Here is a 22,675-nt window from a genome sequence, read left to right as displayed (position 1 = left end):
ACCTGCTGCCCTTCGGCTGCCGAGGGACGGGGTGACAGGGCACCCACCCAAGAACCGCACCCGCCTTTCTGTCCTGTCCTTCCCCACTCGCTCATCCAGGGCCTGTTTGGGTCCTCACTGCGCCCCGGACAGCGCGTGGGGCTCCGGGTAACTTTGACGGAGTGTGTTGTGGTCCTGCTGTGTTTCACCAAGAATTTGAAAACGTATTATTTCACTTATATGTGGAATCTACAAAACAAACACACGAACAGAGCATAAACCGACTCCTAAACAGAGAACGAACCAGTGGTTCCCAGAGGGGAGGGGGTGGGAGGAGGGGCAGAGTGGCTGAAGGGACTGGGGGTGCCGGCTTCCAGTTCGAAATGAACAGGTCACTGGGATGAGGGGCACAGCGCAGGGAAGGTAGTCATCGACCCTGTAATAGTGGTATCTGATGGTAGCCGCCGAGTGGTGAGCATACTGTGCCCTATAGACCTGCCAGACCACTGTGCCCAACACCCCAGAACTAGCAACCTTGTGTGTCAGCTACACCTCAAAAACGAGTGGGGAAAAGATGGAACTGGAAAGCTGGGGGAAAAGACTCTGCAGACAAAGGTACCCGGGAGCCTGAGAGATGTTATAATACTGAAAAGTATGCACTAGTGTAGAATTTTAGTTAAGCTGGAGGTTTGTGGGGAAATTAGAGAGAACTGGCTTCATTTCTTTAAAAACAACAAGCAGTGAAAGATCCTCCTCCCCCCAGCGGGTGCTGAGCATTTTATCCAGAGCTGCTTTGGGCCATTCTGTACCATCATGCCCTGTTCTCCCCTTGCCCGTGCCTCCGGAACCTGAGCTGGACCAGGCACTGATCTCGCTCTATGGTTTAAATAGGAGAGAAGCAGTGAGGTAAAGCGAATGCGGGGTGGATGTCTGGAATGATCCACGACCACCTGGGAGCCCTGCTGTGGGTGGCCTCATGGTTAGTGAATGAGATGCTGCCCTCAGGAAGCTTGGGTTCTAGAAAGGAGAGCTGACAAGAGTACGTAACAGCCAGCCTGCCCTGCGGCACGCCAGGCACTCCAGAGAGGAGAGCGTGGCACATGGTGGAGGCACAGTGGAGGGTGACTCGTTAGTTAACTCGGTCTTGGGGGCAAGCGGGGAACAAAGGGCAGAACACTCACAGGATCAGGAACCTTAAAGAGAAGCGTTTAGAATGAATGGATGCTGCTAACTTATATGGTGCCGTGGTGTGCATTAGACAAAGGGCACACAGCTGGGCTGGCAGATCACTGGGAGACAGGTGCCCTTGTGCAGTGAACAACACACACCACATTCAGGGCAATTGCATTAGCTAGATGGACAGAGGGAGACTGGGAAGAACATTCCGGACAGAGAAGACAGCATAAGCAAGGACATAAAAATGGTAAATTCATTCTAGAGCAGAGATAGTAGAACTGGGGTGGGGAGGCCTGATTGAATGGTATTGGGGAACAGTGGGGTCGACTTGGCAACTGAGGAGTGTGGGGGAAGGGGGCGACAGGAGAGCATTCAGAAAGACTCCTGTATTTTAGCCTTGGGTACCTGAGTGGTGCAGCACTGATGAGACCCAAGGAGACGCAGACAGAGCAGCCCCTGCTCTCATTCCCCAGTGCCTGGCTGAAAGTGCCGGTGGTTCCTTTCCAGTTTCCTGAGGTTGTCCCCCTTAACATTGGAGGGGCTCACTTCACCACACGTCTGTCCACCCTGCGGCGCTATGAGGACACCATGCTGGCGGCCATGTTCAGCGGGCGGCATTACATCCCCACCGACGCCGAGGGCCGGTACTTCATTGACCGGGATGGCACGCACTTTGGGTATGTTTATCCCTCTGTGATCAACTCTGTAGTCCGAGTAAGTGTCCTGGGCTTCAGTATGGGGCGTTAGTGTCTTCTACGGTACCTAGAAGAGGAGATCGCAAATGTGCTGCTGGAATGTAATAAATGTGTTTATTGAATGATATAAAAAGGCAGTTAGTTTCCCAGAGGAGATGAGGACAGCCCGAGAAATCCCAGGTGACACCCAGTGGCTGCGTGTGGTGGAACAGCTTCTGTCCTGTGGAACTGAAGACCAGAAAGTTGTCATCTGTGTGGAATAGATGTGATCCCACCTGGAGGCGGGGGAGTTCCAACACAGCTTCTTGCGGGAAATCCTCAGATTCGGATTCTGGGGCTCCACATCGCCATTAGGGAGGGACATGGTGTGTGACCATGTTGTCAGACTTCCTTCAATAGTTTAAAACAAATGAAAAAAAAAGGTGAGGGAAGCGCCAATATGTGATTGCCATCCTTTAATTTTGCCAAAAGAAGTCTTTACCAAAAAAAACCCCCCAAAACGAAAAAAAACACTTCAATTTTGACTGTCATTTTAATACTAAAACATGGAAAGACACAATCTCAAAAAAGAAAATAGCCCTTCGCAAGAAAGGATTTCTGACACCTCACACATAAACAGTTTAAAGACTTTATGTTTTAGTTTCCTTATTTGTGAAATGAGAAATAATTGTGGCTGCCTCGCAGGCCTGCCATGCCGATTACATAAGGAGCCTTTCTGTGACCTCTGGCCAGGTCCCTCCAGAGCATGTGGCGAAAGCTGTTTGGCCCTTCAGCCCAACTTTGGAATGCCTAGAGAACGAACATGGTTCTCAACCTTCAGCGGTTCTCGACTAGGGAGGCAGAAACTCTACAGCCACTACCTCTCCGTGCTGGCCTCTGATTCGGATTGCCCGCACTGGGAGAAAGGTCATTTTTATCCTCAGAAAGGAGCCTCTGGTCAAACAATTTACTTTGAACCATCTGGGTGTCCCCATTGGGCTGTCAGCTGCCTCCGATGCTGAGAAAACAAAGTGTCACATCACTCTGCAGAGCTATAAAAAGATTTTTGTTTGCAGGCTGTTTGGGGGAGGAAAGTGCTGGCCCCAGCTGGCAGCTCCCACAGTACTCTTAGCTGGGCCTTGCCCCGGGGTTATGTTTTTCAGAGCAGACCAAGGTTTGCTTAAGATCCTAGAGCGCTAATTTGGAAAGGGGTTGTGGGGAGGGGGAGCAGGGTTTGGCTCTAGGTTGATGTGCCTGTGCCCAGGTGGCCATAGCTGGAGAGGGGCGGAGGCAGGCAGGGGTGTGGCAGAAAGCAGGATATTGTAGCATTTCTCCTTGGGCTGCTGGACTCCCGTGGCCTATGACTCATCATCAGCAGATGAAGTTGCCTGAAGACTCAGATAAAATAGTGCAGGTGTTTAAGGCATTCGGTCAGGTACATTTCTCTGCTGGGGCGGCTCCTGTGCTCCCAGTACCCACCACGAAGGCTGCTTGATGAGTGAAACGCTTGGGACTGGAGTCTGACCACTGTGGATATGGGCGTGGAGTCAGGCAGGTCTGCATTTGGGCTCCTGCTAGCTGTGGCTCCTTGAGTAAGAGTGTTCTTTAACTTCTCCGAGTCCCTCTTTTTCCTCACTTATGAAATGGACCTAAAATGGAACTTACTGCACAATGTCATTGAAGTGATTCAGTGGGATAAGACATGGAGAATGACTGACACAGATCAGGACTTAGTTAGTGTTCGCTGGTGTTACGTCTTGGTCATAGACCACTACTGAGGCAACATCTTGATCTTGGGGTTTACTCACACGTCTTTACAGAAAAGACCTGCCCACACCTACCAGTGAAGGATCTGATTACTCTTAGCACTTAAAGAATCTGAAGATAGAATGAAAAGAACTGAGTTTTTATTTTAAGAAAATGCAGCATGTGATTCTATTCACCCAAGCACCAGTTTGTTCAGGTGTTGTGGGTAGTCGTTTGATGTGTTGGTAGCTACAGAATAAGACTGATGGCGAGGATGTAGAGAAGATGAGGAACCCTTGTACATTGCTGGTGAAAATGTAAAACGCTATGACCATTTTGTTAAGTGTGTACTTCACCTTACAAGTGAACAGTTCTGTGGCGCCTGGGTGGCTCAGTGGGTTAAGCCGCTGCCTTCGGTTCAGGTCATGATCTCGGAGTCCTGGGATCGAGTCCTGCATCGGGCTCTCTGCTCAGCGGGGAGCCTGCTTCCTCCTCTCTCTCTGCCTGCCTCTCTGCCTACTTGTTCTCTCTCTCTCTCTCTGTCAAATAAATAAATAAATAAATCTTTAAAAAACAAAACAAAACAAAAAAAACAAGTGAACAGTTCTACTCCTAATATATACCCTAGAGAAGTTGGTACGTGTGTCCCCAGGAAGTCTTACACAGGAATGTTCATAACAGCTTTACTCATAAGAGCCCCAAACTGGAACAACGCAACTGTCCATCAACAAGAAAATTGGTAAATAAACGACAGGCTATCCATTCAGTGCCGGGCCACCTCCTTTGTCACACATGACGTACGGAATGAGTCTCAGAAGCATTCTGTTGAAGGAGAGAAGATAAGCATAGAAGAGAATGTACTGTGTGCTTCCGCTTATATGGACGTCATGATGAGGCAGAAGTAGTCTTTGTTGATAGAAGAATTTGGGGCTTGAATGGGAAGAGGCAGAGGGAAACTTTAAGGAGATGGAATGTTCTGTATCTTGGTGGAGGTGGTGGTCATAATCAAACTGTACCTTGATTGCGTATTAACTATATCTTAATTTAAAAATCTAGATTAAGGAGCCCAGAAATCATATCTTTCCATTATTCCTATATATACCCAATAAAAACAACACCTAATAAAAATAAAAAATACACCTAATAGTAATTTTAATGGTAATGATGCTGATAATAACAGCTGCTAATGCATACTGAGGGCTTACCCAGTGCCAGGTATTTTCCAAGCACTTTTTATCTATAAACTCACTGAATCCCTTGATCCTATTATGGCGTAGGGTTTTTTTTTTTTTTTTTTTTTTTTTTTTTTTACAATTTTCCCTCATTTTACAGATGAGAAAATCAAGGCACAGAGAGGTTAGGTTCACTTACCCAAGATTATGCAGCTGGTAGTCTGGTTCCAGATTCTGTGCTCTAAGTACCATGTGTCACTGCCCAGGTCCATTAGCTCCTTCTCAGCACCTCTCTTTCCTTCCTGCTCAGAGATGTGCTGAATTTTCTGCGCTCGGGCGACCTGCCGCCCCGGGAACGTGTACGGGCTGTGTACAAAGAGGCCCAGTACTATGCCATCGGTCCTCTCCTGGAGCAGCTAGAGAACATGCAGCCTCTGAAGGGGGAGAAAGTGCGCCAGGCATTTCTGGGACTCATGCCCTATTACAAAGGTGAGGGGTCAACTGCCCAGGGTGGTCAAGGTGTGGGCAGGGAGGGTTGAAGGCGTCTGTCCGGGCCTAGGTCTCCACCAGAAGAGGTGGTCTGGGATCATCTGCATTGCTCAAGGTTGGAGAGATTTCTGCTTCCCTTTCTGCCCTCCCCTCCCGGTCACACTGGGACGATTCAGGTTAAATAGGACCCACTTGGCCTATGACATCATCAAATCCCATTTCAAAAGGATTATCCCCATTCCATCGTTTGGGTTTCCTTTTGCCACGGTGGTCCATGATCCCTGTTTAAGTCTGCATCCTTCATGAGCCCAGAGAGTCCCTGCCCCAAGATCTCGCTCCCCTGTTGGATCCTGCCTTCACTGGGGCTCTCTCTGTGTGCCCTGACTCTGCCTCGCCCACGCCCCAGCCTCCTGACCCTTGTCCCAGTGACGGGTGCCGTCTTCACCCCCACAGACCATTTGGAGCGGATCGTGGAGATTGCCCGGCTGCGTGCGGTACAGCGGAAGGCCCGCTTTGCCAAGCTCAAGGTCTGTGTCTTCAAGGAGGAGATGCCCATCACCCCCTATGAGTGTCCGCTTCTCAACTCCCTGCGCTTCGAGCGGAGCGAGAGCGATGGGCAGCTCTTTGAGCACCATTGCGAGGTGGATGTGTCTTTTGGGCCCTGGGAGGCTGTGGCTGATGTTTATGACCTACTGCACTGCCTGGTCACGGACCTCTCAGCCCAGGGCCTCGTCGTGGACCACCAGTGCATCGGGGTGTGTGACAAGCACCTCATCAACCACTACTACTGCAAGCGTCCCATCTATGAGTTCAAGATCACGTGGTGGTGAGTAGCCCTGCTAGGGACAGAGGCCTGTCAGGGAGGGCGTCTGTTCTCTATAGTGGCTCTGGGAGTAGGATCCTGAGAGGGGCACTAACTGCCCCAGACCCGCTGAGGTGAGGACCAAGTCCTGGGGCACAGCTGCAAGGGGTTGAAGGTCTCCTGGCAGCTCCAGCCTCCTGGCTGGGCCTTGAGGTCAGGCTTAGGGCTTGTGGCCCGGAGGGACTTGTACCCGCGCTCTTCTGACCTTTCCTCAGGGCACGGCAATCTTTTCCTGAGGCTGATGGGGTCTGGCGAGCTGGGGCTGGACCAGGAAGTCCGGAGAGGTTTTGTCACTCTCCTGGTCTTGCAAGAGAGTTTCTGCCCTTTTTAGTGCCACGTTACCAGACTACTACAGGCGTGATCCCTTCCTCAGCCCCGTTCGAGGGCCCCTTGCGTGTGCCTAGCACACAGGTATGAGCACAGATTGCTATGGGGGTTACCCAAGGACCTACCCCAAAGCCCCTGACTGAAGGAGAAGCATTTTCTCTCCCTCTTCCCCCAGGGATAGTTCCAGGCTTTGTTTTAGGATGTGGAGAGACTCTTCCTCCTGAAACATACTCTTCACCACCTTTTGGAGATGTAACCATAGTTGCCAAAGCCGTGCACCAGGTTGGCCTTAGAAGAGCACAATGTTTACAGCCCTGCCTTAGGGCCGCAGCTTCTCCTACCTTCCACCAACCTTCCTTGCTTGAAGGGTTATCTTCTCAGGGCTGTAATGTAGATTTCAGAGGTTCCTTTCGAAGATTCCCTGAGTCAAGCAGGCAGGTTGCATAGATCTGTTATCTTTGAGATGTAACATCCTTTCTGGAGGCTCAGAATATCTCTTTGGCTGCCATTTCATGTGTTAGCATCCGATTTGTGGTGAACCTCTGTAGATAGGAGCCCCTCTTTTAAACCCTGCTGCTTTACCCTGCTCACGTTCTCCTAGCAGAAGTGTCTGTTCTGAGGAAGCACACAAAGGCTTGGGTGGGAGGCACAGCTAGACCAGGAGCTGTAGGACAGTCGTAGCAAGCCTCCATCATGCTGTCCTCTCCACATCTCAGACAGAGAAAAAGATCCACAGGGTCCTGCTCCCAGTGCATTTTCTTCTTGCTCCCGTCTTCAGACCAGGGCAGTTAAGCAGGCTGTGGACACGCGTCTCCTGAAAGAAGAGCTGCGTGGCACCAGCAGTGGGAACGTAACATTCCTGTGCTGCATTAAGGGCTTCTCCCTGTGATCATGACTGTGCTTGACGGTCCTGGGTATTTGTTAGGGAGGTTTTTTTATATGTAAAACACGGGCAAGGACAGCCTCATTGGTCTCAGTCCTACAAGACCAGATTGATGGGGGAGCGGGAGGGGGAGCTGAAGACGTCTGCATCCTTCTGAGGAAGAGAAGGCCAAGTCCTGGGACCTCGCTGAACCCCTCAGTGGGGCAGTGACCTCCTGGCCCTCTGTGGAGCGGGTTAGGGGCGCAGTTTTGCACTCCACGTCATGTGGTGGAACAGAGGTCCACACGGGGTTCTAAGAGGAAGGTAAAGTCAGCTGTCGAGGTTCTGAGGTATGTGTTCTCTCCATTGTTCTCATCCACGAATGAATCATCGCTGTTCTGGAGTTGATGTCCCTGCCTAAAGCTTACTCCGACAACTCGGCTCTTGTCTTGTTCTAATAGAAGTCCTTCACTGAATTTGCTCCGATCGGTGTTACTGCCTAATGCAAACTCATTTTTGGACAGACACTGAGGCAAGCTCTTCGGGAGAAAGCTGGTGTGAGTAGAAAGGAGACCATTAATCCCAGTGCTTTCGGTTATCTGGCCTTGGCTCCTTCTCGTTGCCACCGCTGGCCCAGGGCATCACAGTATTTTGGTTAGAGTCCAAACATGGAAGACAGAGCGACTGGTAGGCTCAAATGTAAGTTTGCTCAAAGATAGGCCTGAACACTAGCTTAGGGCTACATGAATGCTGCAGGAGGACACTGTCCCCAGGCCCCTTGGACCATCTGGCCCTGTGTTGTCCTCACAGTGGTGTACTCTGTGCCGCTGTGGGAGAGACAAGGCTCTGGGCCAGTAGACCAGGCAGAGCAGGGATACTGGCAGCCAGCTTCGAGCTCTTTTCAAACGAAGTAAAAGAATTCAGTGGCCCAGTTTGGCCCTTCTCTGATGAGAAGCCAAGGCCAAGATGAAAAGTGCTTTTGGATGTGGTGGTTTGTGATAATGGCCTCCAGATAAAGGTCGTATAGGAGGAAGTGACTTTTCCCAGTTGGATCCCTTCTCAAGTCTAAATGGTCAGGTCTAGAGCATACGAAAGGTTGGGTTAGCAAGGAGGGCTCCGAAGGGTGAATGCTTGTTCCCGATCCAGGGGAGTACGTTTTCATTGAATTCTTGTGCGTAATATTGATGGGTTAAACCAAGTGCCTGCCTTTGGAGCTTCCGTTATGTTTGACTTTGGGCACCTTTCTCCCCGGTGTTGTGCTCGCTGGCTGGGAAGGTGAAAGTTTTAGGGGATAGGGTTGTATGGTGCAATAGCAGCCGTGACAAAATTCTGCAAAAATGAAAAACTTAATGGCAACAAATGAGATCGAAACAAAACCACAACGAAACATGACAGCATGCCAGATGGAGGAGCTCTTTGGGTAACTCTCTAAATAGAAGAGAGAGACGAATCGCCAGCATCCTTACTCTACCTCTGGGGTAACTCACGAGGCTGTCCATTGCCCATCCTGTGCAGAGAGTCAGCTGTGCTCTGAAAGTTTCTGTTCTTTCTTCCTGGGGCTTAGGGTGTTCTGGAGGCTGTCGGAGCCTTGTGCCTCAGGCGGGTCAGGTGACACAACCTTCCTGCTCTGGGTTGCTTGTTGGGGGACTAGAAGAATGACATTTGCAAGCCACAAAGTGGGGTGAGCCTCAGTGTGCAACCTTGGTCCAAGCCGGATCCTGAAGAGGTTAAGACAAATGACAGCAGCAACAGAACAAAACTGCTTCACTGAGCATTTTGATCCCAGGTAGAATTTTACCTCTACCTGGGATCTGTCCGTATTTGATTCCAAGTGATTAAGCTTTCTTAGGTACCTTTCACTGGGGCTCGTTCATGAAGGCAGTGCCTGCCTTGTGATCCTTGAAAGAGGGGGGCTTTATTCATCAGAAGCCGGAGCGTGGGGACGTGGGGTGAAAGAGGCACTTTTTGGAACTCTGGAAGAAACGTATATGTATGATTATGTTAACGGGGAGACGGGTGGGTTGGCAGGGGTTGAGGAGGTGGGAACAAAGACTGGGTGTAGGAACCCGTTGCCTCTGGAGCATGGGAAGTCACCTGTGCCCACGGCCTGCCTTCTGTGTGGTGGTGGGTGTGTGTACACAGTATAACACCTCCTGTGTTCATTCGCTGCCTGTCTGTAAGCGCTTTGGTGCATGGAGCCCCAGGACCCGCACGTGGCATTAAAGTGAAGAATTAGAACCTGGGTGCTGTGCCTTTCTTTTCTAGGGACTTACTCTCATCTCTCCTCTGCCCTCACGGTGCTAGCAAACAATGTCTTGATTTCTCCTTGAAATGTGGTGTGTTTGGGGACGCGCAACGACGTAAACTAGGCTCTTTTCCTGAGCTCGGCAGCTGAACTTCTGCCCTGGCTTGAAGTAAGAGGGACGTGGGCCCCGTGAAGGCCGTTCTGCAGTTACTCTAGCCTTGTCTCTGTTCCAGGTAGGAGTGTGCCCACCCAGTCTAGGCACAGAGCTCTCCCCTCTCGTGTGGAGAGGTCTCCAGGGGAAGAAGATACCACAGGTGCGCAGTCACTGTGTAGCTCCCAGCCACGTCAGGTGGTTCCGAAAGGAATCCCTTCTGTCATTCACCACTTCTTTCAAGGGAGAGAGAAATGGCTCTAAGCTTATGTGGGCCTCAGTGGTTAAGACCGGTCTTTGAGGAAAATGGACTTGAGTTGTTCTTCCTCTGGAAGCAGAGTTGGACACCTTCCTGGCTAATGAGTGTCCTCATCAAGATGTCCCTTGGAGTCACTCCATGAATTAACCCAGAAAGGTGAGTCCTGACGTGCTGGGGAGCTGTGCCGCCCTCCAACTGCTTCCTTAAATCTCCGATGATTCTGACTTTTAAAGCACTGCATCACCTGCGCCAAGTATGTCCCTGACCTACTTACTGTGCACACAACCACAGGGTAACAATACACCAATAATACTTAACGAGTGGGAAACTGAAGCTCGCAGAGCTGTAATTTCCTCAAAGGCAGGTGGCTAGTAAGTGGAAGTCAGGATTCTGAGGGCCCTTTTCCGAAATCCTCGCAGGTGTTCAGTGGGGCCCTCCCTTCTTGACAGCTCAGTGTCCCACCTCTCGGGCTTAGGGCTTCACCCTGCTCACCCTGTGAAAATTTGACAGGCAGATGCTCTGGAAGGAATGTTAGAAAGACTTTCTTTGATGTGTAGGTTTTAAGTAATCCCAGCTCGGGTCCCCAGTGTACTACCCTTCTGAGTGAGAGACGCGCGTTCACTAGGTGGAGAAGGGCCCCGCCTGTGGGCAGTGATGGACGCAAGTAAGGGTCGCCGCCTGGCCTGTAGGTGTGAGATGATCTGGGGCGGCTGAGTTAGACTCCTGCAGCCCTCGGGCCTAGCCACACAGATGTGCAGCCTGGCCACGTGGGGAAGGATGCCCCTGGCCTCAGGAGAAGAACTGAATGTAAGGCTTTTTCGTTTAGCTTAGGGCATCTTGTGTGCCTGGCTTGGGTTTTTTTTTTTTTTTAAAGATTTTATTTATTTACTTGAGAGAGAGAGACAGTGAGAGAGAGCATGAACGAGGAGAAGGTCAGAGAGAGAAGCAGACTTCCCCTAGCTCTGGGAGCCCGACGTGGGATTTGATCCCGGGACTCCGGGATCATGACCTGAGCCGAAGGCAGTCGTCCAACCAACTGAGCCACCCAGGCGTCCCCTGGCTTGGGTTTTTTGCCCTTAGGCTCTGGGCCTGTTTGTTCCTTTGTCATCATTTTGGAGATGACCTCGTAGCTAGCTTCACTAACTTTTCCTTTTGATCTGTTTCACTTACAGCATGTTTCTTTCACTTTTGTTTACTTATCTTTAACTTCCTATCATTTGATTCCTTACCATTTTGTTTTTCCCGTCATGTGTTTTAGTGTTCTCCATTTTTTAAAAAAATTTTTATTTATTTATTTGACACAGAGAGAGAGAGAGACAGATCACAAGCAGGCAGAGAGGCAGGCAGAGAGAGAGGAGGAAGCAGGCTCCCCGCTGAGCAGAGAGCCCGATGCGGGGCTCGATCCCAGGCCCCTGAGATCATGACCTGAGCCGAAGGCAGTGGCTTTAACCCACTGAGCCACCCAGGCGCCCCTAGTGTTCTCCATTTTTTTAAACATAATTTTAAACTTTATATCTAACATAACTTTAAAATAAAGCCCCTATATGAATAGGATGCTAATGAAGGTAGTTCTTGTTCTGAGCACGGGTAATGATACGCCTTTTTTTCCCTCCTCCAGTCATTTCTACAGTGATCTTATTAGCCGTGAACATTAGGTATCTCATTTTTCCCTTAGATGAATATCTACTTCTGAAGTCTAAAGGCAAGGAGAAACTGACAGTTATTACAAAAGCCATAGATCTGGGTTATCTATTACATCCGATGGCAGAGCTCTTCCCTCCCCCTCCAGAATGCCACCGTCCCCCATATACACCAGTAACAGTAAGTTCAGACTTAGGAACAAGGCAGTCCCAGTCCCGACTGCTGAGGACTTCTTCCTTCATACGCTTGTTCTTCCCGAGCAGTGACATGATCTAAATATCCTGGGATTCCACCACCTCCAGCCACCTGGAATTCAGTGGAAACGGGACTGTCGTGCACCAGGAAGAAGTCTGACTCAACTGCAGGGAAGACTTTGAACCGTCTTGAGCCATCCAGAAGTACTTCATAGAAGGGACCCGTAATCAGATTGTGATGTACCTTTTCTGCCCTTCTGTGATTTCAGTGGCAACCTGAATCACCCTTCCACAAACCATGACTTTTAGAAGATTCTCCTAATGTATTACAGACCCTGGGTTTTTTCCTGTGTCATGTGATTGTGGCAGGTGGCCTAGCTCCAGTAGATCTTTTGAATAGATGGATACATACTTCTCCTTTATTAAGGAAAAATTAAGAAATAGAAACCCAAAGCACCACAAAACTTAAGAGCTTGATCTCCATTAAAAGAAATTAATCAGTTAAGAGTTGAATTGAAATCCTTATACCTCTATTATGTTTGTAGGTGGGTTGGATGGTATCATCAGGCTTAAGTCCTAAGAATGTGTATCACCTTCTGTAAATGCCATTAGTGTGTTTATTAGTGTGAGTTCCAGCATTACATCCTTGCCTTCAGCTCTGCCTCAGCTTGCACTGTCCTGAGGACCCATCTGTCCATGCACCCATCTGTCGTGGGTGCCTACTGTCCCCACTCTCCCTGCGTCATCACCACCCCCCACCCCCACCACTTACGACTGCCCTGTCTTTGGCATTTTAAAGCTGGTTTGCCACTTCTGGCCGTACCTCATCCAGCATTTGGTAGCCAGCCCTGGTGGTGATGTTTCGTCCAGCAGTGTCCCCCACTGCTTCTCAGGCAGGTAGGTGCTCTTTGCACCAAGGTCCCAGACTTTCCGTTTCAGCTTTCTCACCTGGCCTGCTAGGATTTGAAGAGCATTTTCAGCCCTTCTCTCTAAGTTCCGTGTCTACCGTGACTGCTTCCGCAATGGCAGCAGATTCTGGCAAGGCCCCACCAGACAGGTAAGTTAGCTTCACCCTCCTCTACCCTTGGAAGGGATAATCACCATACTTTTCCCAGAAACTGCATTCACCAAGAGCTTCCTAACAAAAATAGGGACTTCCCTGGTCAGCTGACCACATCACTGTTGGCCGAAATGAGGATGGCGTTATTCACTTGGCACTCCCAGAAAGTCAAGGCAGCGTATATCTGCCTCCAGCATATTCAGGAAATGTTCTACCCAACTGCCTGATTGTATACTTCCAAATACAGCTCTGTCTGGAAATTCCCGCTGGTTCAGAGAGGTAGGATGTTGAGGAGTACTGTTTATAGTCACCTACTGGAATGTTCCACCACTTACACTGGCTGGGCGTTTAGCCTGGAGGATTCCACAGACATGGGGTTTACTGCCTGGTTTCGAATCCTGTCAGCACTGTGTTCTGCTGGGATGACAATCCTGACCCCTTGATGGCAGCAGCAGCCCTGGGATAACCTGCAGTTGTGGATTGAGATCCAGAGGTGGGATTTCCAGAAAGTTCAACCAAGGTATCCTCATGATAATGTATAAGAAAGTGATGTTTCTGGGGAGGGGGGAAAAAAAAAGTGATGTTTCTTAGGTGGAAGGTTCTCCAGATGCTCAACTACCCCACAGTTTTGGGGGTTTATAGGCAGTAGTCATTCGGTCATGTTCCTCCACTTCTTCACATGGCCATCCTGCCTTTTTAGGATGCAGTTTGAGCTGACCCCTTGCTAAGGACCCAGAATTCCAGTAGCTGAAAACCCTGTACATCTTTTCTCCTATCATGGTCTTAAGCAACCCAGACACACTTCAGTGCCTTGGCAGGGATCACGGAGGCACAAGCATGGGCAGCCTCTGTCCCCTGTTTCCCCATGTCCACGATACTGGCACTGGCAGGCCGACAACCCTTGTAGGTGTGAGAGTTGCAATAAGACCAACAGATTCAAGGTCTAGAGGCGGCACTGAGGAAGCCCTTTGGGGATGTCTGTCTGCAGGCACCCGGAGTACTCAAGGTGAGACTGGGAGCTTGTTCCCCATAGTGCAGCAGGATGTGTTTTTCAAACATTTTGGCTTCTGAAAGATACTGCAAACATGCACAAGAGCCCGAGAAGGAGGCCAGCTATCCCACGTGCCTTGATATCTCATGCATTCAAAATGGAAAATAACAGACTTCTTGGGACCTTCTGACACAGCAGAATGTGCTGCTTCCTTCTTCGGTGAGCGTTCCCGAACTGCATGGAGTCATTTGTATTAGTCAAGACAAAACAAAAAAGTAGCAATTGAACAATTTCTATCTTTAATGTAAGTTAGCTTAATCATAGTTGCATTGTAATAACGAGGGGCTGGTTCACAAACAGCAGTGAGAACTAGAGAGAACGTGGAAAGACCACATAGAGGAAGCGCCACCCAGGACTGAGACGGGATCCAAGGAAGAACAGCCCCTTCCCCAGAGCTGGTATCAGACCTTTTTGGAGAGGGCAGAGCCGTGGTTTACTGAATGGCAGGGAAGTCATCGGGTGCTATGCTTGGTGAAACTTGCTGGAAATCCTAACTCTAGGACGCTGGGAAAATCTCTTCAGGGAGGTGTTTTATCAGAGGCACTCCACTACAAAGCCACCCAAGGTGAGTGCTGGGGAAAGCTGCTGGCCTCTTTGTGCTGCTGGCGACCAGGCACTGCAAGAGCTGCGTGCCGGAGAAGCTGTGCTGGGGCAATCACACCAGAACCAGAAAGGGAAGTACCTTTCCTCTTGGTAGGGTCTCCCTGATATCCTCTGCTAATGAAGTTTAATATCCCGTTAATTGGCAAAGGAAAAAATATTCAAAAGTCCCAATCCAATTCTGCAGAGCCAACGAAGGATGAATATGGAGCTAAGAGGCAATCAATAACTGGCATCTTTTTTTTTTTTTTAAAGATTTTATTTATTTATTTGAGAGCACATGAGAGGGGAGAAGGTCAGAGGGAGAAGCAGACTCCCCATGGAGCCGGGAGCCCAAAGTGGGACTCGATCCCGGGACTCCAGGATCATGACCTGAGCCAAAGGCAGTCGTCCAACCAACTGAGCCACTCAGGCGCCCCCTGGCATCTTTTTTTAAAAGATTTTATTTATGTGAGAGAGCGTGCGGGGGGGGGGGGGGGGGTGAGCAGAGTGGAGAGAAGCAGGCTTCTCACCAACCAGGGAGCCCGATGCGGGACTCAATCCCAGGACCCTGGGACCATGACCTTACCTGAAGGCAGACGCTGAAGTGACTAAGCCACCCAGGTGCCCCAATAACTGGCATTACTATATGCTGGTGACTCCCAAATTTATACTCCTGCCCAGGCCTCTTTCCTCAGCCTTGAATTGTATGCCCAGTAACCAGATAAATACCGCTACCTCAGGGTCGGTTAGCCATCTCAAACCTCACGTATCCAAATGGAATTCTTCATTTCCTCTTCCACCCCAACATCCTTATTCTATCTTTTCTATCTCGGGAAATGCCACCACCATTCATCCAGTCAACGAAAACCCGAGAATCATCTTTAACACTCCTCCTTACCGCACCTTCTAGTGCAATCCATCACCAAGTCTTGAATATATCTTCAGGATGGATCTTGAAAACGTCAAAAATTAACCTGTCTGAATCACCATTGTCTCTCAATCTGTGTTACTACAAGGGCTACTTCGCTTAATTTGGCCCCTGATTACCCCACCAATCTATTCTTCAAAATAGTCTTGAAGGGTCTGATGAGATCCTACAGCACGCTCACTTAAAACCCTTCACTTTTACAACGGGCTTGTAAGGTCCTACCAGGTTTGATCTGGGTCCTATGCACCCCAGCCTCCTCTCACCACCCTGCTCCTTCTTTTCCCATCTCTGCTCTGGCCTTTTTTTCACTTCCTGCCTCAGGTTTTTGTGACTGTCATTCCCTCTCCCAGGAATGCCCTTCCCCCAACCCTTCTCATGGGCTGGCTCACTTTCCTATTTTATGTTCAAATGTCATATAACAGCTCAAATGTCACATAGTAAATGGGACCTCTGATCATGCCATCTAAAGCGCACTTTCATTACTATCTATCACGTCACCTGATTTATTTCCTTTATAACATTTATTACCAATAGTAATTATCTTGTTACGTCTGTATTTACTTTTAAATAAGCTCTCTGAAGGCAGAGATGTTGCCTCTATTGTGCATGACATTTACAGCCCTATGCAGCCCCATGACCCCAAGATCACAGCCTGAGCCAAAACCAAGAGTCGGAGGCTCAACCGACTGAGCCACCAAGGTGCCCTAGAAAGTTCTTAATTATAGTAAAATGTCAGCTAACAAATATAAAGGAAAGGATGGGGTTTGGAAAAATCTACATTTAGCAATGGTCAAATTTACAATTGACTTAGACAAGAATCATCAATGGATTCTAAAACTGATGAGCTGTTGAAGAAAAACAGGATCTAACATAGTCTCAAAGTGGTTCCCTACAAATAACTAATTACGAAGGTAAAAACAGTAACTTGACAGTGTAAACATCTGAAAGTTTCCTCATGAGTCACGTAACCAAAGTCAGCATTAGCCGAAAGACCTGTCCTGAGAAAGACACATTATTTATATGATTTCTCTGCCAAAATGAATAACCTGAATCTAATCATGAGAAGACATTAGACAAACCCAACTTGAAGGACATTCTTTAGACTGACCATCTTCCACTTTTCAAAAATTTCAAGAACTTGAAAGACAAATAAAAATGGAAGAACTATTCCAGATTAAAGGAGACATGACAATTAAATGATCCTGAATTAGATTTGGGACCAGGAAAAGCAATAGCTATAAAGGCCTTTCTTGGGAAAATTGATGAGAACTGAGTAAGGGGTGTAGATTAAGCAGTAGGATTTTATCAATGTTAATTTCTTTCTTTTTTTTTTTTTTTAATGATTCTGCTTTGGTTTTCTAAGAGGGTATCTTTCGTCTATGGCCGTGTCACCCCAAATGCACCTGATCTCATCTAAGAGGGTATCTTTGTTTTTAGGAAATACACACTGAAATATACAGAAGTCAAGAAGCATGATTCTGCAATTTAGTTGCATTCTTCAGGAAAACTGTGTGCATGTGTGTAGGGAGAGACTGAACAAATGATAAAGCAAATGGGGCAAATATACAAATTTAAGAAGCTTAAAAAACTCCAAGTGAGATAAAGTCAAAGAGATCCACACCAAGAAACATAATCAAACTGTAGAAAGCCAAAGAAAAAAGAATCCTGAAAGCAGCGAGTTGCGAGAACAAATTCATCACATAAAAGGGATCCCCAAAAGAATATAAACGGTTTCTTACCAGGAACTGTGGAGGGTAGAAAGCAGTGTGTTGACATATTTGAAGAGTTGTAGAAAGCAGTGCGTTGACATATTTGAAGAGTTGAAAGAAAAACCTGTCAACCAAGAATTCTGTATCTGGGGGTGCCTGGGTGGTACAGTCAGTTAAGCATCCAGTCTTGGTTTTGACTCAGGTCGTGATCTCAGGATCATGAGACTGAGCTCCTCACTGGGCTCCGTCCTCAGCATGGAGTCTGCTTGAGATTCTCACTCCCTCTCCATCCGCCCCTTCTTCTCTCTCTAAAATAAATTATTTTTAAAAATAATTAATTAAAAAAAAAAGATTACATCTGGCAAAACTCCTCTTCAAGAATGAAGGAGAAATAAGACATCCCCAGATAAACAAAAGCTAAGGGAATTTGTTACTGGTGGATCTGCACTGTAAGAAATGCCCAAAGGAATCCTTCAGATTGAAAAGCAAATGACACTAGACAGTAAATTGAAGCTACATGAAGAAATAACACTGGGAAAGGTAAATACCTAGGTAAATGTAAAAGCCAGTGTTGGGGTGCTTGGGTAGCTCAGTCAGTCAGTTGAGCATCTGACTTCAGCTCAGATCACAATCTCAAGCTCCTAGGGTCCAGCTCTGCATCAGGCTCCCTGCTCAGCAGGCTCCTCTGCCCTTTCCTCTGCTCATCCTAAAATCTTTAAAATAAATAAAATAATTTATTTTATTTATTTTAAAGATTTTATTTATTTATTTATTTGACAGAGAGAGAAATCACAGTAGACAGAGAGGCAGGCAGAGAGAGAGAGAGGGAAGCAGGCTCCTCCCCGCTGAGCAGAGCCCGATGTGGGGCTCGATCCCAGGACCCTGAGATCATGACCTGAGCCGAAGGCAGCAGCTTAACCCACTGAGCCACCCAGGCGCCCCTATTTTATTTTTTAATCCAAGAGAGAGAACAAGCACAAGCAGAGGGAGAAGCAGGCTCCCCACTGAGCAAGGAGCCCAATGTGGAACTCAATCCCAGGACATTAGGATCATGACGTGAGCTGAGGGCAGCTGGTTAACCAGCTGAGCCACCCGGGTGTCCCTAAATAAAATCTTTTTTAAAAGACTTTTCCTATATGATTTAAAAGGCACAAACATAAATCATTAATTGTAAACCTGTGTTAACAGGCATATAATTTTTAAAGCTGAAATCTGTGACAGTAACCAGATAAGGGGACAGAGAGGTGTATGTACAGATTATAAGCAATTTTAAATAAATTGGTATTCAAACTATGTCGTTATAAGTTTAAGATGCAAATTACAGTCACAAAGCTAACCACTAAGAAAATAAATTTTAAAATATACAGAAAAGAGAATCAAAATGGTAGGCTACAGAAAAACAAGTGCATATCAAAAATGCAGTAATGAGGGGCGCCTGGGTGGCTCAGTGGGTTAAAGCCTCTGCCTTCGGCTCAGGTCATGATCTCGGGGTCCTGGGATTGAGCCCCACATCGGGCTCTCTGCTCAGCGGGGAGCCTGCTTCCCCCTCTCTCTGCCTGCCTCTCTGCCTGCTTGTGATCTCTGTCTGTCAAATAATAAAATTTTTTTAAAAATGCAGTAATGAAAGAATTGAGGAATAAAAAAAAAATATGCCATATAGAGAACTATTAAAATGGCAGAAGTCATTCCTTATTAGTCATTACTTTAACCGTAAATGGATGAAACTCTCCAATTAAAAGTCAGAGACTTGTGGAGTATGTTCTCTTAAAAGCTCCATCTATATGCTGTCCAAAAGAGTTTCACTTTAGATTCAAAGACACAAAGAGGTCAAAAGTAAAAGGATGGAAAAACGCATTCCATGCAAACAGTAAACCAAGGAGCGTGTGGGGTGGCTATAAATTTTACATTAGAAAAAGGGTTATAAGAAACAAGAAGGACATTATATACAGAAAAAAAATTTAATCCAACAAGATGATCCAACAATTGTAAGCATATAGCATCTGAATCAGAGCACCAAATACATATGAAACAAGGAGAAATGAGGGAGAAATTGACAATTCTACAATAATAGTCGGAGACTTCATTATCCCACTTTTAATAATGGATAGAACGACCAGAGAAAAGATCAAGAAGGAAAGAGTACTTGAATGATGGTATAATCCAAGTACACCTAGCAGACATACATCCAGAACTCTTCACCTAACAATAATGAAACACACATTCTTCTCAAATGCACACAGAACACTGTCCAGAGTAAAACATATTTTAGGCCAGAAAACACGTTTTTTTAAATTAAAAATTTTCGGCTTTATTGAGATATAATTGACATATAACATCATGTAAGTTTAAGGTATACAATGTGTTGATTCGATATGCTTCTATACTGCCAGTGTTTCCATCTGTAGCATTAGCCAACCTGTATCGCATCACATAATCACCACAGAAAATGAATTTTAATAAATTCTGAAAAATCATAAAAATGTCTTTTCTAATTATAGTGGAACAAAACTAGAAATCAGTAACAGAAGAAAAACTCACAATAATTGAAAAATTTTTTAAAATGCTCTTAAATAACCAGAAGTCAAAGAAGAAATCATAAAGGAAATTAGAAAATATTTTGAGACAAATGAAAATAAAAGCACAACATACAAAACATAGTGAATGTACTGAAAGCAGTGCTTAAGTGAAATTTCTACCTGCAAATATCTATAGTTAAGAAATCTCAAATCAGTAACCGAACTAAACACCTTAAAATTTTTTTAAAGTAGGCTCCGCACCCAATGTGGGGATAGAACTCATGACCCTGATATCAAGAGTCTTATGCTTCACCTACTGAGCCAGCCAGGTGCCCCCATACACCTTAAAGGAACTAAAAAAGAGCAGCACAAATTGAGCCAAAGTTAGCAAAGAGTAGGAAATAAACATTAGAGTGGAGAAAAGTGAAATAATGAATAGGATAAAAAGAATATAGGAAACAAAACCAAAAATTTTTTTTTAAATCTGCAAAACTGGGGCTCCTTGATGGCTCGGTTGGTTACACGTCTCGCTTTGGCTCATGACAGAGCCTGCTCCATGACAGGCTCCCTGCTCAGCAGGGAGTGTGCATCTCCATCTCCCTCTGCCCTTGATTCCTGCTCGGGCTTTCTCTCTCTCTCTCTGAAATAAACAAATAAAATCTTAAAAAACAGCAGCAACAACAACAATCAGCAAGATTGACAAATATTTAGCTAGAATGTCAGAGAAAAAAGAGAAGACTCAAATTGCTAAAATCAGAAATTAAAGAGGGGACATTACTAACTTTACATAAATAGAAAACCTACCAAGTCTGAATCACCAAGAAATGGAGAATCCAGATAGATCTGTAACTAGTGACAAGGTTGAACCAGTAATCAAAAACCCTCCAATGAAGAAAAGCCTTGGACTGGATGGTTTTGCTGGAGAAGTCTACAAAACATTTAAAGAACTAATACCAATCCTTCTCAAACTTTCCCAAAAAACAAAGTGTAGAGAACGCTTTCTAACTCACTAACTCATTTGTTGCCCCAATACTGAGCCAGATAAAGACACAAGAGGAAAAAACAAAAACAAAAGCTACAGATCAACATCCCCTATGAATATTGACACAAAAATTCTCAACGAAACATGAACTGAATTCCACAGCCTATCAAAAGGATTATATATTGTGGCCAAATGAAATATAGTCCTAGAATACAAAGATGGTCTAAAGAGAATTAAGGGTGAAAAAATTACCTTATCTTCTCAACTGACAGAGAAAAATCTCGTGACACAATTCATGATAAAACACTCAACAGACTAGGAATGGAGCGAAACTGACTTAATATAAGAAAGTCACATATGAAAAACCCACGGCTAGCATTCTACTCAACGGTGTAAGAAGTGCTGCCACTGAGATCAAGAATAAGACAAACATGCTCGTCCCCCTCCCACAATTCTATTCAGCATTGTGTTGGAGGTTCTAGCCAGAGCAACTAGTCAAGAAAAAGAAGTAAAAAGCATCCACGTTAGAAAGGAAAAAGTAAAGTTATTTCTGCTCAAAGAAATGATTTTGTATGTAAAAAATCCTACGATTCTACAGAAAAAAAACTGTTAGAATAGAGCAATGTAGTAATACAAAATCAAGACACAGAAATCAGCCACCCCTCTACATACTAACAATGAGCAACCTAAAAGAAATTAAGAAAACAATTCCACTTATAATAGCCTCAAAAGTTATAAAATACTTAAGAATTAATTTAATCGAGGTAAAAGATTTGTACAATGAAAACTCTAAAACCTTGCAGAAAACAGAAGACAAGGAAATGGAAAGAAATCTCATGTAAATTGGGTTGTTTGTTGTTGAGTTTTAAGGGTAACAGTCCCTTATCAGGTAAGTCATTTGCAAATATTTTCTTCTGTGAGTTACCTTTGTATTCCGTTGACTGTGCCCTTTGGTGCACAAAATTTTCAAATTTTGTTAAGTCTAGTTTTTGTTTTTTCCTTTTATTACCTATGCTTTTGGTGTTGCCGAAGATACTACTGTCAAATACAATGTCATGAGGCTTTTCAGCTGTGTTTTCTAAATTTTGTATCTCACATTTAGGTGTTAAATCCAGTTTGAGTTAATTTTTGTATATAGTGTTAAGGGTCCAAATTCATTCTTGTTAATTTTATGTCACTGTATTTTACAATAAACAGTTGTGTTTTAAAAACTGTCCTTCCCTTTCCTGAGTAACAGAAGAGCCTGTCCACTGAGGAGAGCAGGCACCGCCGTCCACCCAGGGTAAAGGCCGCCGACGAACAGCAGAGGTAAACCCCACTCGACGGAGCGAACACCGTCGCTCTGAGATGGGAACAAGACAGGATGCTGCTTCCACCGTCCGTGGTGCGTCTCCGTCCTCGGGGGAGGTCATCTGGTCTGACCTTCTGCATCAGTCCTGCTCGTCCGTCCCCTCGGCCCCCGCACTCCCCACCCTCCTCTTGCTCTTCTTCCGACCCAAGATGAACCTCTGATTCTCGGATCTTTTGATTCCACGATGAGTTTTTGGCCTCTTTTATCCTCACTTTTTCCAATGGGGCTGATTTTTACAAATTCATACGCTAAAGGGGCACCTGGTGGCTCACGCGGTGAAGCGTCCAACTCTGGACGTGAGGTCAGGTCGGGATCTCAGCCTGGGAGATGTTCCCTCCGTCCGTCCGTCCGTCCGTCCATATCAAAAGAAATGCACCTGCCAGAGTCAACCGAATCCAAACGACACAGCGCAGACCCGCACCCGTACAAGAGCCGAGCCACTCAGTGCCCCGCTTCCCCAGGGACGCAGGACCGCGGGGCCGTCCCAGCCGCCCCCAGCCCGCCGTCTCGGGAGGAGCAACCGGGCAGCCGGTCCCACCGCCGCGGCCTCACCCCCGCGCCCCGGCGGACCGTCCCCGCACTCTCCCCGGGTCCCCCCGCCGCGCTGCACAGGGGCGGGTCGAGGGCGCTCCCGCTCCCGCTCCCCGCAGAGACCCCGGCCCGGGTCCTCCCGCACCCGCGACCAGCTCCGCGGCCCGGCTCGCCCGCACGCTCCCTCC

At 46.8% G+C, this 22,675-nt stretch overlaps 1 protein-coding gene and 1 long non-coding RNA gene across 10 annotated transcripts in view; one reads left to right on the top strand and one right to left on the bottom strand.

The window, feature by feature from the left end:
* The window catches only part of KCTD7 (potassium channel tetramerization domain containing 7), a 13,560-nt gene extending 1,278 nt beyond the window's left edge, over positions 1 to 12,282 (top strand). The window contains exons 2-6 of one of the 9 annotated variants that reach the window (XR_009349350.1): positions 1,663 to 1,832; positions 5,058 to 5,236; positions 5,690 to 6,062; positions 9,770 to 10,098; positions 11,847 to 12,282. Coding sequence is in view for 3 of the 9 variants with exons in the window: in XM_059155257.1 (XP_059011240.1) it covers positions 1,663 to 1,832; positions 5,058 to 5,236; positions 5,690 to 6,062; positions 11,847 to 11,859 (735 nt within the window). In the remaining 6 variants the exon portion in view is untranslated. The other 8 variants (XR_009349351.1, XR_009349355.1, XR_009349354.1 and 5 more) reach the window with 8 other exon arrangements.
* LOC131819863 (uncharacterized) lies at positions 1,946 to 22,675 on the bottom strand. Its single transcript, XR_009349357.1, has 2 exons — positions 17,138 to 22,675; positions 1,946 to 2,240 (listed from the first exon to the last, which is right to left on the bottom strand). It is a non-coding gene; the product is annotated as an uncharacterized LOC131819863 (long non-coding RNA).

The sequence above is a fragment of the Mustela lutreola genome, chromosome 17 (assembly GCF_030435805.1).
Source record: "Mustela lutreola isolate mMusLut2 chromosome 17, mMusLut2.pri, whole genome shotgun sequence".
Classification (NCBI taxonomy): domain Eukaryota; kingdom Metazoa; phylum Chordata; class Mammalia; order Carnivora; family Mustelidae; genus Mustela; species Mustela lutreola.
The sequence above is the reverse complement of the archived record's forward strand: the minus strand, read 5'-3'. Positions and strand labels throughout refer to the sequence as shown.